Raw genomic sequence first — 19,755 nt, 5'->3', positions numbered from 1 at the left:
TGCGGACTGTACATCAGACATTACGGTAAATCCGGGAAAAGTAGTCAGTTTCCAAAAAAAGCTTTCGTAATATCGTCTAGTCTAACTAACGAAGCTATAAGTCCATATACTTCTTCAGGAAATGAATCAAGCGAACAGAAAATTCATGTTTGAACACATCATTGCGGCGTATATATGAACAGAGGACTGGTTGCTTCATCTAGCTGTCGTTTGCCACACGGAGAAGCTTCTAGCTCACGTAAGTACGATGTCGGCGACAGTTCTCATTTGCAAAGATCAGGATATTCTAATCTCTCCCTGCAGTCCCGATCGACTTGCACACCGCATTTCGGCACGCACACACACGCGTGTGGGCACGCGCTCGCAGCGCCATTCGGTCTGCGGCGTTTTTACGAGCGCCATTTCGCTTCATCCATTACAAGGCTCGCTCTTCGTTGAGTGCCTGTCTCAATGTGGGCGCGTAGTGGTTTCGTCGTACAACTCAGCTTTTTCACTGCCCGCCGGAACAAGAATTTTCCAGCACAGCCCCGGCATTTCCTACTCTTTTTACCACTTTCGCGCCATTTCTGCCACTATTTATATGTAACTGTCGAGGGTAAAGGACCGTGCCAGAGAGAGAGGCCGGGAATCAAGCCTTAGCCGGCAGTCCGGCACGTCTTGTCGGCGGCCAGGGGTCAATGTACCTCGAGGGGACCATAACCATTGGCCTCTTATCTCTGCCCGGACAGAGGTCCGGCTCTCCACCCCAAGCCAAAGTGCAATAAAAGGAAAGAATTCTTCCGCGAGAAAAACTGCGAGCGAGGGAAAGGAGGAATGGGGGAGGGCACCGGATGGGTGGCTTTGTAAGTGGCAGTGTAGTATAGTTCAGGAACCGAAAAGCCACCATCACCACAGCCGTGCTTGAAGCGGGGGTAAGAAGAACACGAGAGGATGGAACGGTATAGACACTGTACATTCGCCGAGGCGAGGATATGCCATTCGGTGCGCAACACTGCACGTGTTACGGCGCGGACAATGGTTTTTTTCTCTCTCTGTGAGCCCAGGGTGTAAATCAGGCAAGCTGTACGGCGCCCTGACCCTACTGGAACGGCAGGCGTTCCCTCACGACGCTTTTTCGTGCCGTGTGTATAGGCACGAGGCCCGCACTTCAACCCACTTTACGCGAGCCGTTTCATTGGTCTTTAGGTTCTGTTTTGTCTTCACCCGCATTTCCCTGCTATTTTCTTATTTACTTGTTTTTTCCCCTCGTGGTCTCTTGTTGGAATGAAGCAACCCAATGTCATTTCGTCTTTATTGCCCGCATCGGGCTACGAGTTCATAAGGTTGCGTCGGCGCCGTTGCTAGCTAGCGACCATAAAATGGGCGTCGAGCTCTCTCGGGCTTTTCTAGTATTTGTTTATTTCTTCTTCCTTCAGTTGCGACCAGTCGACCAAATGCAAGCGTTAAAGCATGAACCCCTTCGTTCATATTAATACTCCGTAGCTGCGTCCTAATAACTTGAGGGAGTAATCTGGACGACTGTTAGTCAGAAATGAGGGTCCATTTCGTTTTCTGACTGTCGTAACGCAATAGGTACGGGTAGGGCTAAAGAAACTGCACAGGTGTCGCTACCGCATTCCACCTCGTTGAAGAGGTGTCGTTGTTCTGTTCTTAGCAGTGTTTGTGACATCAATTTTTATCCTTAATGCGTGTCTTAGAACTATAGAGCTAGTAACACCACCGTACAATATAGTAAGAAAAGTCATGCGGTACAATTTTATTCAAAACAAGAAACGTGCGCCGCTGGCACAGTCGTGGTGTACGTCTGTTCTTTCTATCTAGGTGTTTATTCCAAGCGTCAAAAAGCATTCATGTACACTAATATACACTTTAAGGGGCTTTCTTTCGGAAATCTCTTCTAAGACCGCGGTTTCCTGTGACAATAAAAACATAAAAAGGACAGGACAGCTTTTGAAAGGAAATGCTCAAACTGAACTCAGACTACGGTACTTACATTAGCGCCGATGTAAAGTGCGAGCTCCAGAGCGATTCTGTTTGCTCAGCGGTATTTTCTGATCAAATGCGGCATCTTGCCTAGGAGTATTTTAACTTGGCGGTATTTCCACGGAGGTCTTCTTAGTGGGACTGCAGTCGCCTGGTCGAGTCGACGAATGACTGGCAGTAAGAATCACGCGCGAAGGGTCTTTCTCTAGGGGCACCTCGAACTGCAGCTCTGCTTGGAGAACATCAGTGCCGCCAGTGTTAACTGTGGGCTTCGAAGAGAGCCAATGAAAACACATGAGCTCTCCTCAACGTCATTCGCTAAGATTTTTTTTTCTTTTCTTGTTTGTGACCTCCCTTCTCTAAGCTCCGGTTGACGCCCATGGGATGAAATCCGCTGCAAATGGCAGTTTTTATCTGAACACTTCCTTCCTACTATGTTCGGGCTCCGAGTCTCATCGCAGCGGGAGCGCCGGGGCGCAGATATGCCCATCCCGGCGAGTGTGTGACGTCAGCGCCTGCCGTCTTCGTCGAGGTCGTAGTCCTCCATCACCACGTGGGCGACTTGCTCGTCGACCACTTTTGCCTCTGCGGGATCGTCTTCTCGCCTCTTCCGCTTGCCCAGTGTTATCGGCGTCTGCCGCGGGTTCTGGAAAATAGGTTAGACAGTGGGCGGTCAGCTGCGGCGCTAAATTCGTCCGCGAAGGATGTTTGCGAACGAGCACTTCGAAGCGCGATAGCAAGAAAGCAGTGCGGGACAGGGAGGAAACACGAGGCAATCATAGCCGAAATCAAGACGTCGATGGGGAGAGCAAACAGATTGTCCGTCAGGATAGCACAGTGAATTGCGAGGGAATGAAAACGAGTTATAAAATGAAAGCAGGCTGTCAGGGGGGAGATAACAGAATTTGGGAAATCTGCGGAGATAAAATGGCCGCAGCAGGTGTAAGTCAAGGCTGGTAGTTGAGTAGGAGAAGCATTTGTCCTGAAGCCTTAATAAAATTATGTATTTTTGATTTGCGTATTGATTGATTGATTAATTATTATTAATTTAAGGTGATTTATTTATTGGTTGACTAATTGATTGATGAATTGATTGGTTGCTTGATTGATTGATTGATTGATTGATTGATTGATTGATTGATTGGTCTGTCGGTCGGTCGACTGACTGACTGACTGACTGAGGGACAGACAGACAGACTGACTGCCTGACTGACTGACTGATTGATTGACTGATTGACTGATTGATTGATTGATTGATTGATTGATTGATTGATTGATTGATTGATTGATTGATTGATTGATTGATTGACTGACTGACTGACTGCCTGATCGACTGATTGACTGATTGATTGATTCCACTGACGCTGCGGCGATAATTTCTCTGACGAAATGTGTTATTAAACAGAGAGTTCGTTTTGGTATTCTTCATTTTGTGCTCTTCATCTCAATTTTTAATTCTTACGCTGTCTCATTGCACAAAAAGTCAAGAATAACTTCACAATGCTGGTGCGAATGTTTCGGTGTTCCGCACAACACTATTTAATCCTAATCGAAGTAGTATCCGCGGGACTTCCAATCACTGTTCAGTGCTGCATAGCACAGCTATAGGGCACGCTAGTTTTTAATCATGGTCAATGGTGTCAGTGAAAAAAAAAGGTATATAGCACAGCCAAGGGGCCCTAGATAACACTCAGGGAGACTTACGTCAATGCATGCTGCAATTATGCAGAAGGCTTCTTCCTGAGAGATGTTGGAGGGCAACGAATTCTGAATGAAAAAAATAAAAACAGAAGGTGAACTATTCTAAAATGTTATTGGTGAGTTTGCTAACCCCGCGATATTAAAACCCTATGCACATTTATCGATGTCTCGTACACATGTGTAAATACAGTGAAGAAGTAGTTATCACTCTTAAGGAAGGTAGTCTGCGAATCACTTTTCGTAATATACTTCTTCCTTGTCGGTGGCAGCTTCTTCAAAACCATACTTCTCGCTTTGCCACCTGTCGACGCCGACTTAAAGTTTTACTCCTGCAAAGGAACGCACCATCCTCCCGTTTAGTGTTCATGTATATATAAATAACCGTATTAGCTGCGTGTCATAGTCTAGTGCCGTTATTTTCGAAAGCCGAGGGATCAATACAAATTTGGAGCAAGCCAATCAAAACTAATTTAATGTAGGTGCCTTTAAATTTATTTGTTTCTGCGTTCCGGTCTCGCATCGCTGGAAGCTTTGTCTTTTTTTTTTTTGATCACGGTTCGACTTGAGAGGACCCCAAGCGAGAATTGTTCCTCGGCATAACAGCGTCGCCCTACATTTTTTCGCCAAAAAAAAACTTAAGAATGGTGCTGTGCTAATTATTCCACCTTTCCCCTCAAGAACACTTTCAAAAGTTGTCCAAAAATCTCTCCTTATCACAGGCTATATCTAGTATACTTACCGAAACACCCACAACCCTTATAAAAATGACCTATAGAGTCCATAAACATTTTATAGGCTCTATTTCCTTCCTATAGATATTTATTTTTGTCTAATAGTCTACAGACTGTCTATGAACAAAAGTCTACTAAAAGTGTATGGCCATAAATCTATAGATTGTCTATAAACTGTCTATAGGATTTATATTATCTATAGACTGTTCTCTAGGGTTCGTCTATAGAGAGTGTATAGACTTTATACACAGAAGTATGTGGACAGTCTATAGACTGCCTAAAGATGTTTTTGTAAGAGAAATGTCTGCACTACGTAGTCGCATCACATTATAAAAAATATTCGAGGTGGCATTTTCTACACGAGTCTTCAAATTGCAGTCATTGATGGCATAAAATGAGAAAAAAATGCCTTAACATATAGAATACAAGGAGATCAAGCGTTAAAAAAATGTCAAACCCACGAGAAACTACGGGACGTCTTTTAGCGTTCCATCTCCTACCACCTATGCGCCAGCTTGCCCAAAAAGCGTGCTTTATTCCCATAACACGCCCTGTCCAGTAACTGTCGTGTTTCTTGCAATGAGTCTGGGTGTCATCTGCGCTCTTTTGATCAGTAATTGAAGCTTGGGAATTTGCAAAACGATAAGACAGTAAATGAGCAGAATAGCCAAGAAAATAGTGAACAATTTAAACGCAAACCGCGAACTCAAAGCTGCAAAATTAAACACTGGTTCGTTCATGTATAAGCAGTTTTAACAAAAACGATCTGCTAACGGGACAATATTAGTTGCAGATAGAAATAATGTAGCTTCCTTTTTCATTAACGGGAATGGTAATGCATAAAACCCGGCGAATACTTCGCCAGCTCCGAATGCAAGTCACTAGTTGAAGCCGCGGACTGGCTCTTTGTTGCGGAACTGAAATGTGATATTCACTGTATTATGAAGCGTTCGCATCTCGGCTTTCATTGTCCCGTCGCTGTCTCGGCTGCCCTTCGGAGCGGTTGCTGCTATTTTTTAGCGACAGCTGCAACCGCTTTTTTTGTGTGTTCTCCGAGGTTGTCTTCCTCGCCAAACAAGCCGGAGGCACGGACCCGTCTTCTTGAAATCTCATTTCGGGGTATTCGGTTCCAATGCTGTTTTTGACGTGCGGCTTTCACGCACTCGGTCCTCGGTTCCCGCCTTGTTAAGAGGTTCCCAGACGTTGCTATATATTTCCGGAACTCCGCTCCTTTTCGGGAACGTCGTAAACACGATATTTTACGCTGGTATATTCGCAAACCCTGAAGCACATCCCATTGTACGGAATACCAGAGTAAACGCTCTCGGGAAATGGCCATATTCCTCTTTGAAGCGAGGGAAAAGGTCGTTCTCGAGCTTATTTCGGGCCGGAAAGGCTTCTTTCCGAACGCATTTATCGAAATGCAACAGCAACGTTCTGTCGTGCCACTCGCTTAGATTCAGAGATGAAGCTGGCTTTACTGACCACGCGTGTGTTATTGCTTTGACTGTGCAGTCTATCTTATGGCAGCAGACGCGTTATTTTTGTAGGGCACGAACGGTTGCCATCTGCTGTCTCTGCTCCTTTTGCAATATTAAAGCTCAGCGTACATTTCAAGAAGCGAACATGTCATACACTTTTGAAGGGCATCGTATGAAGAGAGCAGGAAGATAGGATGCTTGACTCAACAAAACAAAGTTAACATGGACAGATGACGAGCCTCAGAGCACTAGCCAGAGTCATCTCGTCGAAATGTTGGTTAAAGGAGTGAGGCTCCTTTTCAGTCCTTCTTTACTCTGTTTTGTGCTCTTGAGGTGCGTCAGGAATGGTTCTGCTACGGTCTTCCATCGCCAGTTCGTGAAGTAAGCTGAAGTGTTGTTTTCTTGCTTCATAAAGCTGGAGGGGGAACTTTTTTATTTTCGAGCTAAGCATTCTATGAGATTTCATAGTAACGAGCAACCACTCGTAAACTGAGTTCTAACTGCGGCAATTTTTGCTGACTTCCTAATTCTAAGTTCGCTGCATAACTGTTCTTTCGAAGCTAATCACAAGGTTAACAAGGGAGGGAAAGCCTCAGGGTGTTTGCAAACGTTTCGACAAGAGGACTTGTCTTCGTCCGGTTACTCCTTTGTAGACTTTGTGATTATCATAAACCATCTGCTCAACCTCTCTCTACAAATTCTTTCGAAGGTTATTCAGAATTCGAGGCATCTCTCAAACCTTGTCTTAACTTACGAGCATCTTTTCGCCTCATTGCCATGCGTTCTGTGCGGTTTAAAAATAATTGGCTGCACTAGCCTTAAATACAAGGACACCTTTCCTGCTTTAACGCTGAATTCCAATGCCTGTGAGCAATAAAAGATCATAAATGCTATTTTATGCGAAAATCGACAATCATTTCTTACCTGTTTTAAGCAACTGTTGAGCTGTAAAAAACAAGAACAATGATTTCATACAATTGTAGGATGCAAACGCTTCGTTTTTTTTTTTTCAGAAGCAAAATTCTACTGTATTGCAACTCCACGTTTCCTCTTATTTCTTTGATGACTCTCCGGTAACCGTCGTAGATTGCCATGCTTGGCTAAATTTACTCGATCTGGAAGGATTTCGGTCTCAAATGTAGTGGAATAGATGACATATGCATTCTACTTAAATGACGCCAACTAATTGCTCGGAAAACTATGTAGTCGCTGACTATTGGCATAGTAAGCGCTTCGTAGTACCGACTGTGGATAGGGACTCCGCTCTCAGTATTAAGGAGTTTAGACTACACCGATGATCAGTGGCCACCTGTTCGAGTCCGTTCTAGAACTATAAAAATTCGTTCGTACTGTACTATGGTGACTAGGATAATCATGGCACCTGAAATTTGAAGCAGAGTCATGTCGTTTTCTGAAATGAATGGTTTACATCCAAGCTACAGATAAAAAATATATGTAGTGAAAGCTAAGGCGCAGCTTGGTTAGCCTTGGTTAGTCTTGATTGCAAGCCCGGGTTAGTCTGGTTGTCTGGTTAGTTGTTGTCACGTGGTTCATCACGCGGCTGGTCACGTGAACAGTCACGTGATGCGGTGCGACCACGGTGGGAATGCGAGCACGGCAAAACTACGAGTGCGTGGCCGATGTAGATTTCGCTACAAAAACTCCAAGCGCAAGTTCTGGAGGGAGTGAACTATAATAAGGTGCCAGAGTTGCTGCGCAGTGGCAGAAGCAGTACCGGAGACAACTATTTGCTTTTTGTAAGTTGGCAACAATCTGCTTGCAGGAACGGAGCATCGTCGAGAATGGTCTTCAAATTAATTCATCCGTGTACGACATATGATTGTTGAATGCTAAGAGTCTACTTTTAGCAAGATAAATTAATACTATCCGAAGCTAACTTCCCATTGTAAGAAACAAACTCAGCACTACACACCTCCTACGTACCACTACGATGAAGAATATTAATCTGTAAACGTTTAAACACTGTTCAAAAAGGTTCATCAATTACTGAGTTCAACGCTTGAGGCAACATATATCAGCGACCTACCATGCATCTTGATGTTCACAAAATTCTATCAGAGGAAATACTGTCCGGAATGAGAGCACAGTTTTGTTTAAGGGAACTGTTTTTGTAAGAGCATGCCGACTGGGGCTAAAATTACATACGGGTTAGAAAGATGCTAAAACTAATGCAAATGAATACAAAAGTAATTTAATACTCACGGCAGTGTTATACTTTTGTTGGTGGCACAAAATACATTGGCTCTGAAATAGAGATATTTAATTATTTCATAGGCACGCCAAAAGGTTTCGCGGACACAATAAATACGGGGAGAATGACAGTTAGCGCAGGACTTTTAAAGAATGATTTTAATTGCAACTGCGAAGTGTTCATTGTGAGCCTAAAGTCCGCAGCTGTAGCGATGTCCTAGTGATATGATGTGATATGATATGATGTGATGTGATATGATATGATATGATAGACTAAACTCATGATCAAAGCGTTATGAATACTGCAACTAGTGCGGCTTAACGTGATACATTAACAGCTTATGATAACATTGAAAGCGATTAAAAGTAAAATTTATTTCCTAGATTCGCACGTATGTATTATCAGAAGTTCCAAGATTGCTTACCTGAAGCGACGACGCCTGAGACAGCATGCAGAATCTGACGTTCTGCTGTAAGTAAACAAAGGTTTAAAAATTGAAAATATAACAGAGGTCTGAAACATATTCATAGTAGATCTTATGATCAATGCTGTATGCATTTGAATTCAAACAGAGTAGTGGGAAAAAAACGTTATTTTCTATTCGTTGGCAGCCTCAAAGCTCACTGGCAGATGTAGCGTTATAATCAGATGGTTTAGACAGTGACATCACTGCTATCCAATGGCGTCCATGTTCGCTGCATGGCTCACCAGAGGCTCCCCGAAAAGTCATATCCGGTAAAATGTCTAGCTTCTCTGCATGCCCCCAGGTGCATGCGTCGTCTGCTACTGAGCTTTTTAAACCCTTGTAACAGTACTCGTCTTTCAACAAGCGGAGATCGTCATCACTAATAATTTTATGACACCATTAAGAGGCATTCTGGACGAATTAAAATTTCGTAACATTTGGTTTTAGGAGTCAGTAAGTACTTCATGCAGTCCCCTTAAAAATTCTTTGCTTCACTGTCCGCTTACTGATATTTGTACTTGGCTTAGAATTTGACTCGCACGTTCTTCTTAACTCTTGTCCAAACTTTATTGGGAAGCATTGAATGACACAACTTTAACAAAAAAAGGAAATTATTAACATCAAACGTGTACAGTGTTCTTAGCTCTAGAGCCCACACTTTTTTAAATAGTATGACACTGTAATGCTTTTTCAGTGTCTTCCATGGATCCAATCGGCGAATATTCGTGCTTAAGAGTTATAGCTATAGCAAGGGTATTTTTTTTCACTGTCACACTCTTTAGACCTTGGTGAATAATATCTCCGGCCTAACTTAGGCAAGTGATTGTGAGAACGGTTTATCAAAGGCAATTAAGGGAATGGAAGAAGGCTTCCAGCTCGCGAACTGACCTTGCTACTAAGCTCTTAATCGCTTCGCCTGCGTGACACCGCCTTATCAGTGCTCGAGCGCCAGTGTCTGCAATCGGCTCAGTGAATATTAACCACTTATCTAAATGGATGAACCCTGTCCATTATATAGCCTCCATAGATGAGCATGTCGCAGTCAACTGGTACTAGGCTCAATTGACGCCCGGCAACCGCATGCGGCGACCGGAGGCTGTTGTACGCAAAACGGCGGTTTACATCACAGTGCGCAAGCTTATTTGGATTAATGAACTACAATGAATTTACAGTGAAACTGAGAAGGGGCACTCCATTTTTTAGTTTCACAATTTTTTTCTTTTTTAAAATGCAAGCTTGAAGTAAATTGCTTCTTTTGGCGAATATAGCGATTCCCAATTAATTTTAAAATTCTCGCAGAAATAGCAACTGAGGAGAGCCTGCTGGTTTATAATTGGTTTGGGGAGAAAGGAAATGGCGCAGTATCTGTCTCATATGTCGTTCGACACCTGAACCGCGCCGTAAGGGAAGGGTAAAGGAGGGAGTGAAAGAAGAAAAGAAGAGAGAGGTGCCGTAGTGGAGGGCTCCGGAATAATTTCGACCACCTGGAGATCTTGAACGTGCACTGACATCGCACAGCACACGGGCGCCTTAGCGTTTTTCCTCCATAAAAACGCAGCCGCCGCGGTCGGGTTCGAACCCGGGAACTCCGATTATTTCAAAATTGTTGTGTTCATCTTCGTAATATGCAGCGATCTTAATTACGTTCGTTCTTCGAAATAACTGTTTGAAAGCATGCGGGTCAATATCTAAGAAAGGGGATGAGGGAGAATTTAATCGACTTGACTGAAGAAATGTAAACAAAACTAGTCCGGTTTGCCTTCAAAGTTCATAGTTCTTTCTCGGTATGATGTTCGGATGGTGCGCTTATACAGACGCCTTGCTTTTGTTGAATTATCGTGAAAACTCCGAAAATTTACATTTAGATTGTTGCGTTCCAGTTATGTATTTCGTGTTCGCTTGCTTTGTGTGTTTTACTACCACGCCGCCAAATCAAAGCGGAGGCGGTGTGTTTGGATGCAAGCTGTGAAATGTCTTGGTTTTGCTTTCTTGATTAAAAGTTTTGACAAGTTTATACACGTATTTTGGAAGTGGAAAAAAAAACATCAACACCTTCGCCGTATAAGATTTTCTTCATGTTGTGCGGTAGTTTATATGCACCGAGGAAGAAACATTACAAACGTTCAGAAAAGCTAGCACGCAACCTGAAAAAAAAAGTAGCAAAACGCGTCGCTGTTTATTTTGTTTTCTCGACTCCGCGAAAACTGTTCAAACTTCTGAAATCAAAATTGAAGCCACAAAGCAGTCTCTTGTCAAGTTAACCTTGTGCCGCGTTCTCCGTCGATTAAGTTTCCTTGACATTAGCTGTCCTGTAGTCATCGGCTGTCCTGCGATAAAAAGTGGCCTACCCAAGCGGTACAGGTAATCGGCCAGATATTAGAAATAAATTGGTAAAGGCTAATGCTACAAAGTACCAGTGTGAAAACATAACTTTCAATATTTGGCCAATTACCTGTGCTGCTTGGGTAGATGCATAAACTGGCAGCGAGAGGTCAGGCCTGGCTGCTCAAGCCTAGCGCGCAATGCAGCATCCGCGGCAGGATTTTGAGTAAAAAGTAGAAACAGGACTTAGCGCGAAGAAGGCATTGAAGGCAGAGTCTGGATCCGGCTTTTTGCAACAGTGACTTCGCCATTGAAAACTCCTTAATTTGCGTTCGAAATATTCATTCATTTCTTCCTTCCTGCAACTGTGTAAATCCCGAAACACGCGATATGTGCAGAACAACATGAAACAATTTTCTATAAACTACACTGATGCTAAGAATACTGAAGAAGCCTTTTCTTGATGCACCTTTACTCTAGTTAAGCAGCAAAAGAAAAATAAAAAACTGTTCAGTAATAACTGTCAAAGCTGGGAATTTAAGTAGCATATTAAGCAGCCTGTTGAGGGTCACAAAACTGCATGTAAACTATAAATCTCTATGTGAATTTTATGTATATTCTTGGAGGGTTCTTTGTTTTTACCCGTACATCGGGAGATAATTATTCAATGCGCTGACATGGGCTATTTCTCAAAACCCATTAATGCAACTCGTCGTTTACTTTTATTTGTTTATTTGGACCAATAGGACGTTTGCCGGTGAGGCGAGATAAAAGAAAAAATAATCGCCGCTGAAATCTATGGCCTCGCTAAAGCACACAAGGTGACAATTCGCATATCACGCAAATTCAACATACGTCACAAGTCGCACTAACGTCGCAAAGTAACGAATTATATGAACATCAATGTAAAGCACGCTGTAAAACTTAATTCAACCCGCCGCGGTGGCTCAGTGGTTAGGGCGCTCGACTACTGATCCGGAGTTCCCGGGTTCGAACCCGACCGCGGCGGCTGCGTTTTTATGGAGGCAAAACGCTAAGGCGCCCGTGTGCTGTGCGATGTCAGTGCACGTTAAAGATCCCCAGGTGGTCGAAATTATTCCGGAGCCCTCCACTACGGCACCTTCTTCTTCCTTTCCTCTTTCACTCCCTCCCATATCAATTCCCTTACGGCGCGGTTCAGGTGTCCAACGATATATGAGACAGATACTGCGCCATTTCCTTCCCCCCCCCCCAATAAAAAACAATTATTATTAAAACTTAATTCCTAGTCGAGAAACAGAACAGAAAATTTTCGTTCTTCACAACAAATTTTCTGCAGTATTCTTGTCTATGAACCTCTAGCGACAATGTAATTTTGTTTAATTACTGCAGATAAGTACTACAAAAAAATTGCGATACTGCAGAAACATGCTACAAATATACAAAATAAATGTGTCATTATGGCCAATCGACAATACATTTTGACGTATATTGAGCACGGTTGTACCGTTTATTTTTTTCTTTTCAACTGGGTTACAATACAGTGATGAACATTGCGGAGTTCTGCACTGCAACACGATGAAAGCACAAAACCGAGGCCAGTCATTACGCATTTAAACTCACGTCATGTTTCGCTGTCTTTATCTACGTGAATAATCGCTAGAAATGCTTCAGGACAAGAACATAGCGGTGGAACAGATATTGCGTATCTATTGTACGTGTTCGTTTTTCACTGCCTTCGGCAAGCAGGGCCGCACGGGGATGCTGATTTGACATTTATATCACCTACATTCGAAACCGCTTTTTGTGCACCTGCACGACTATACGGAAGCCAGACTGTGAATTTCCCTGCCCACTTTTACGTTCCATGCAATTCGGTCACCACCTGAACATGAACTATTTCTCGCCAACTGTCTCGCTCTGTATATTCCGTCTTCTAAGAAACTGTCACGCCTTGCCGATAACCCTTTTCTGTTGGGCCACCGCCGCACGCAGCGAGTAGGTTGCGTGAATTCCAAGGGGGAGAAATACGAGAGGGGGAATTTATGGGTGCAACGTGCGGTTAGGAAATCAGAATTCAAAGGGGTCCGGCGGCGACCAGGACATGTGAAAAAACTTCGAAGGCGATTTATTCAGGGCTTGCGTCTGTGGTGCGCACAGATATTTTTGCTTCTTCGCCTTAAATATTTGCACGCAACCATCTATGAGCGTTGTTATACGTCGAATTCCTCTCCGGTTTCTCGTGCACTTGGCTCCGAGTTAAATGGGAACCCCATAAAGCACGTCACAGTAGTCCGGAGGTAGAGTGATGCGCCTATCAAGCTTGACAATAAATTTTAAAATTTAATTCTTTGTTTTCTTGCTCATTCGCCCACAAAGTCCAGTAGTCAGTTTTTTTATTTTTATGTCATAAAGATTCTTGTCTGCCGATACTTTACAGGAAGACGTGCATCTTTGGTGACTTGCCAGGGTTCTAGCTCGATGCTCAATGTCATAATTACTTTACTTGATGGCGCTGACTTGTTGCTTATTCAATTCCCCTGGCTTCTTTAGGCAGCCGACATTGAGGCATTGTCGGTTAAAGTACTTACTTAACACCCTGTAATAAGCCTGACTGCCACTTAAGTTGGTGCAAAAGAAAAAATACAAGGTAGCAGGGAGCACCAGAGCACGCAAACATTTTCGAGTTTCTGAGATCGCTGATGGGACCCGACGAGGCCTGCTTTTAATTTGTCCGTCCCCACAGCCGGCTAAGGCTAGTTCCTTTTACAACATTATTTTGTTTCTACGACAACTCAACTGAGCTTAAGTGTGAAAGCATTTGTCTTCTTTATGGATCGAAAGCAAGCTGCTAGGACTAGCCTACTAATATAAACAACAGTTTTCTTATTATGCAGAGCAAGTTGTTGTTTTTTTCTTACAGCTTGGAAACATACATCGCATTTTCTTGCTACGTTTGCTGAGCGACACCAACTGCTCAGTGACAACCGGAGAGCATTTGTAGTGAACAGACGCAAGAATATTACCATCATCACCGCTAACAATGAGGAGTTAGCCTATTTGTTTGTTGAGTGATTGTCCTGTTCAGTAGAGGCAACAAACACATTTTGTTATCATTACTTTTCGAATTGCAACAAAGTATAAGATATCTGCACCAACATACAAAGTTAATGCATAGTACCGGTCAAGAACACCATGCGGATTACAGAAATGAGTGAACCTAAGTCTCGTAGAATGAGCTGTACAACACAGATACTTAAGAAATAAGGAACTGAATAGCTTGGGCTTGATATTTTTTTTTCGTTCTTGTATGTATTGTAATGCAAAGGAAGAAAACCGCCCTAACTGATTAGTATATTCAGCAGTCTAATATTGCCCTCCATTTGATTAATTATCTTATAGCTGCCGCAATGGCTGTGGTTTGCAAATCTTCACGAAACAACCTTGTTCAAACGTGCAGGACTCATATGCAGTTTTAGTGACGATCGGGCAGTGGACCTTGGTACTGTACGCAACTCGCGCGCCACGATTACCCAGCTGCTTTTGTGGCATCCGCAGAAAAGCAGTTATCTTGCCCGGCCCGTGAAACTCCCGTGTTGTCTCCTCTGAACGTGCTGCTGTTCCCTACACACCCGGAATAAGCAAAGCCTTGTCGCGCATTCTGCGCACATTCCAAGTTCACGTTGCCCATGCATGTCCCCACAAGAAACTACGGCATGCGCTGGTTAACGTCAAAGACGTTCTCCCCAAAGAAAAGTACCCTGGCGTTGTTTACAGCGTCCCCTGCTCTGATTGTGACAGCGTCTAAATTGGCGAGACTGGTGATTTTAAAAGGCGCCTGAAAGAACATTGTAATGACGTTAAAAACAAAAAGTTTAGTCTAATGCTATCGCCGAATACTCCGTGTCAACTGGCCACGATATTGACTGGGGTAGGGTACACGTGCTGGCAACTGAAAAGAATCTGTACCGTCGCCTTCACCTCGAATCATTATTCGTTAAAACGACTAATCGCACCCTCAATCGCAACGCTGGAAATCTAACACCTTTATACGCACACTCCCTGCGCCCTCTTTTCAAACGTATTAATCCCGACGCACTTCCTAATCCTTCTCATTGTGAACAAGACTCCCGTACGGGAGCCGAAACGTCGTTTTGTTGTTTATTGTTGTTACTTTGGTCGGCGTGCCCCCTTTTTAAGTTTATCTTTGGTGCCGTGGCAAATAATGGACTTCCCCTTTTTGCCTGATTACCTTTCTGTGTTGTGAACCGTTAGGTCCATGGGGGATCTCCAGTCTATATACTAGCACTGCACTGTACAATCACCTATCTTGCTCGCATTAACTCTTCTATTCAGTGTCGGTCGGTAATTTGCTACATAACGTTTGCACGCGGTGCACTCCTTTTAACATGAAGCTTTCATAAAGTTTGATGTCAACTTTTTGTCAGTAGCCAGCACTGTCCAATCAAAATGCTTTCCATCGCTGTGAGCAAGCAGCGTGAAAAAAACAGATGGCGCAAATGCGCGAATTTCAGCAAGCGTCCGACAATTTATTCTCTCCAATTTCCTTATCACTGTCGTGGACAATATATGGCTATATTTGGTAACTTTTTCGATTCCTTCATAATTAGGCATTACAGGGTTTAAAAGTTCTTGCAAGTGTGCACAAACTGTTTGAAATCAGAGGACCAGAATTTACCTGGTTCAGACCATTGAGGAAGAAAGCCGTCACGACGATGGTGAAGAATGGCAGGGAAGTCACAATCCTTTTCCATGCTTGAAACACCTGCAGAAAAATGCACCGATAATACAAGGAAAGAAGTGTAGACTGCTTACGGCCAACATGGCGAGCATCAACCCACAGAATCAAAACCTCGTCGGGTAACTGTCTATATTTCCTTAGGTCATTGTATAAGGATGCTAGTTTACATCATCTTAGTTGCAAGGATTACACACAGAGGCTAAATCCTCATATTGATCGTCTGGTGGCGGCAAGACAGGCAGAGGCTCAAGTCTGAAGTAGATGCTCTCACTATTTCCACTTCCTTGCTGGGCCTCACTTCATGAAAGGCTGTGTGGCGGGTTTCAAGAAGCGTAAAGAACTCTCCTTCAACAGTGGACCCATGAAAAGACAGTGGATGCAGGTATACTGACGTTTCGTTTTGTTGCGCATTAGTGCAAATTGTTTAAGTGCGGATAATCCAGGAATTGTACCCTCAAGTGCGCAAACCAACTAGATAGGAAAATTGCAACTGCAAAGTCTTTGGAGGCTGTTAACGACGAGAGTAGCAGAGAACTGCTCACCGCTACAGCAATGCAGGTCCTGAAAATAGTTCCGACCACTCGCGTGACGGCAGAAAATTCAACGTTAGTACAGTTGCACCCAAAGTTACGCTGTAACTCGTTAAATAAACTTAGCTTTCGGGCAGCCCTGATCGCATCTTGAACGCCGCTGGTTACTTCGACTAAAGTAGGTTGCCCGCCAACGCACTATTGCGGGACGCATCTCGGCTGGCTTACCTGGATTCGTCGGCGCACGTCCATTTGGGTCACGCTTCAAAATGGCTTGAAAAGCAACTGCCCACTCGTCCAACAGGATGCGACATGGATTTCGGGCAGTCCTCACCCGCCGCGATATATCCAACCAGGCGACGTAGTTGCCCGAGTATTTTGAGAGAGAAAGAAAGAAAAGAGGAAAGGGAAAGTGAAGAATGTCGTTGCTTGGTGCGAACCAGCCTCCGCTTCAGAGCTCAATTCGACGGTCCTCGCTTTTGCTACTGGACGCCAGCGATGAATAAAAGGAACGATGGGAGCGGAAAGCGCCGAATCCCGCCGCATTGGCGACGTTTTGCCGGGCGCATCCGTTTTGTGCCTTTCGGGTTCGTGCTTCACGGCCTTGGCTCTCTTTTGTACCGATCTGAAGCTGGTGCTCAAAAGCCGAACCACTCTCTTACCTCGTGTTTTTCTTTTTGTGTGTCCTAGCAGTTGCCTTTTCTGCTGCTTTCTGTTTTTAAATACCTCGCCATCTTCAGCTCTGGCGTTGTTTTGGGAAATGCGGGTATTACAAGGGTAGAAACAATTGGCAGTGTAGAAGCAGTTGCCAGTGTAGAAGCAGTACCTGTGTGGAAGCAGTTACCTGTGTGGAAGCAGTTACCAGTGTAGAAGCAATTGCCAGTGTAGGAATAGATACTAGTGTAGAAGCCGTTACCAACGTAGAAGCAGTCCGTAGTGTAGAAGTACCTACTAGCAGGAACCTGCGCTGCCAAGGTGGCACTGCAATTGTTCCATTCGGTGACTCAAAACTGCTTTTGTCAGCCGCTTGGGCCGCTGCAAACGCGAGAACACATTCTGCGCAATTAGATACCCGCGTTTGGCTGACAGCATTCAATGCTTAGCTTCTCTCGGCGTAGCCCAGATAGCTGACGCACGGCGCGTGCGCCTTCGACAGAGCGCGGAGGCTCACGCCAATAAGCGCCTGAAGGTGGCGTGGAAAAGTACCAATAGTAATACCCAAAACTGCTTGCTCTTCTCGCTAGGCAGTGTGTTATGGCGCTGCGATCGGCATTCTACCAGTGAAGAAGCAATTGCCAGTGTAGAAGCGGTTGCCAGTGTAGAATCAATTACCAGTTTAGGAGCACTTACGAGTGCAGAAGCAATTGCCAGTGTAGAAGCAGTTGCCAGTGTAGAAGCAGTTGTCAGTGTAGAAGCAGTTGCTAGTGTAGAAGCAGTTGCCAGTGTAGAAGCAATTGCCAGTATAGAAGCAGTTACCAGTGTAAAAGCAATTGCCAGTCTAGAAGTAGATACCAGTGTAGAAGCTACAGCGAGTGTGAAAGTAATTGCCAGTGTAGAAGCAATTGCCAGTGTAGAATCTTGGGCGAGCTGATGGCAGATCACGCTTAGGACAGCGCCAACATCAGTTTTACCTGCATATCCTTTGTGTGTACGGCGCTGTGTATGGCACTGTGTACGTTTCCTTACAAAAATGCTCGTTGAGGTCGGGTTGACGTTTTTCTTAGCGGGCTAAACATGCTATCTTGAAATCATGTTGATACCAGGAAGGGCTTGGGTTGGTCGATCGTTGAGGCAGCGTAGAATGGCAAGAGAAAAGCGGTCACCGTGCTTGAGTCGAGCATTCTCAACACAATATCTGCATTGCTTTCATGTTGAATTGATGTTGAAATTACGGGGGTGGTTCAACAAATCATTCTGAATCTCGGCTGTGGGAAAAAGCATTCTTCGAATAGATTCGTATTGCATCAGATGAGCAACTACCGATGCAATTTTGGGCTGTATATTCATATTTATGGCTGTAATTTCACGTTCACGTGGTGCTGACAGCCCCAGTCATGTATTGCTCCACACATACGCACAAACACAGGTGTGCGTATGTATACATAAATACATACAGTCATACAAACATACACTCTCGCCTATACAACCATCAGATAAAGAGCATAGAACAGTATTGCACACGAGGCTAGAACAGGAACTGACTGAGAGTTCACAACTTTTTCATCTTAAGCGTCATCTGAGTTTCACCCTTATATACTCCAACACAGGTGTGTCCGTATCTGCGCAGGTAGTGGCCTGCCGATCTGCAAAGTTATATCAGTTATCACTGTTACTATGGATCTATTTTATGTCCAGTAGAATTAAACAACTTCACATACGACGTTCTATTAGTTTAAGACATTGATTCATTCATAACAGAAATAAAGTACTAATTAAGCGCCCTTTTATGAGCGCACGTACAAAACCTCCAAAGAATGTATGTCTGAAAGAGCATATTGCACCACTGGCACTTTTTTCTGTGCAAGGAAAGTCTTAACAGGTGCTGAATGCTTTCTTAATATGCATAATGTAACAAGGTTCTGTTTACACGACGCATGTCAAAGTTTGTCTTGATTTCATTTGGATAGGCTTAAACACGACTGCCACGATTCAACGCGATTCAACATAAGTTCAACAGAAATTACTCAACAATTAATGTGTTGTATACGTTCAACAAAAATTTTGTTGAAATCGGCATGACTATGGTCAACAGCCTGCTTGCTTTGGTCACTTGCTATTGTGATGCAGAAGATGCTAATGCTAAGAGAAATCATGCAAGTAGAGCATGCGTGATCTTCTTGATTTCCCTGGCGACCATAGAAGACATTGTTTTTCACATCATCGTCATCATCAGCCAAACCCTGATAATTTGCTGCTCACGAAGCCTCCAAAAAAAAAGCCGAAAACAGAATTAAAGCTACAGTGGAACCAGTAGAGTTTAGTTATTGTATGCTACAGGTGGGATTAGCCTTGCTTAGTTTGCCGGCAATTACTGCACCGTAGCGTCACTTATATGTTAATAACGACCTAAAACCTGTCGGACCTGCACCGCTATGCGCAGTCACTTCTAATAGTACATATTCCACTCTCGCAGTCATCGTCTATGCACACACTCACTCACAGCAGTACAAAGTCCACTCCAGAAGTCACCATCTATGCACATATATGTGCATAGATAGTGACTCCTGATGTGGACTTTGTACTGCTGTCACAGTAGAACCTTGCTCATTGCAGTGCCACCATCCATGCACACATTCACTCACAGCATAACATGGTCCACTCCAGAAATGAGTGAGTAGACATGGAGAAGAGGCAAGGAAACGTACACTACGCCAGCGCACGCGTGATGTTGTAATCGTATTTTCATTACTGTTGTCCTTGTCCTAATCGCGCACACTTAGCTTAACTAAATTAAAGTATTCAAGGTTTTTCATTGCATTACCTGAATTGCAGTTAGCTATAAAATATTGGTGGGTGGGCTTCCACAGGATTTCGAAAACCGAGAACTACATATGAAAGAAGCAAGATATTTTCTCTATTCGAGGAACC

At 43.9% G+C, this 19,755-nt stretch overlaps 1 protein-coding gene across 1 annotated transcript; it reads right to left on the bottom strand.

The window, feature by feature from the left end:
* Window positions 1-1,799: 1,799 nt before the first annotated feature.
* On the bottom strand, window positions 1,800-16,599 carry LOC144110378 (uncharacterized). Its single transcript, XM_077643232.1, has 7 exons — window positions 16,396-16,599; window positions 15,575-15,661; window positions 8,533-8,577; window positions 8,120-8,161; window positions 6,821-6,841; window positions 3,688-3,750; window positions 1,800-2,629 (listed from the first exon to the last, which is right to left on the bottom strand). Exons 1-7 carry the CDS (start codon window positions 16,417-16,419, stop codon window positions 2,492-2,494), a joined length of 420 nt encoding a protein of 139 aa, XP_077499358.1. The 5' UTR covers window positions 16,420-16,599; the 3' UTR covers window positions 1,800-2,491.
* Between the last annotated feature and the right edge of the window lie 3,156 nt (window positions 16,600-19,755).

This window comes from Amblyomma americanum, chromosome 11 (assembly GCF_052857255.1).
Source record: "Amblyomma americanum isolate KBUSLIRL-KWMA chromosome 11, ASM5285725v1, whole genome shotgun sequence".
Taxonomy (NCBI): Eukaryota; Metazoa; Arthropoda; class Arachnida; order Ixodida; family Ixodidae; genus Amblyomma; species Amblyomma americanum.
This window is presented reverse-complemented; position numbering and strand designations above follow the sequence as displayed.

Bases quoted from the DNA above. Each gene is read 5' to 3' on its own strand.
- LOC144110378 (XM_077643232.1), bottom strand. From the start codon at position 16,419: ATGGACGTGCGCCGACGAATCCAG. The intron at 8,162-8,532 runs GTAAGCAATCTT...TCTCTATTTCAG, and splicing joins CTCAGGCGTCGTCGCTTCAG to AGCCAATGTATTTTGTGCCA. The intron at 6,842-8,119 runs GTGAGTATTAAA...TGTTTTTTACAG, and splicing joins AACAAAAGTATAACACTGCC to CTCAACAGTTGCTTAAAACA.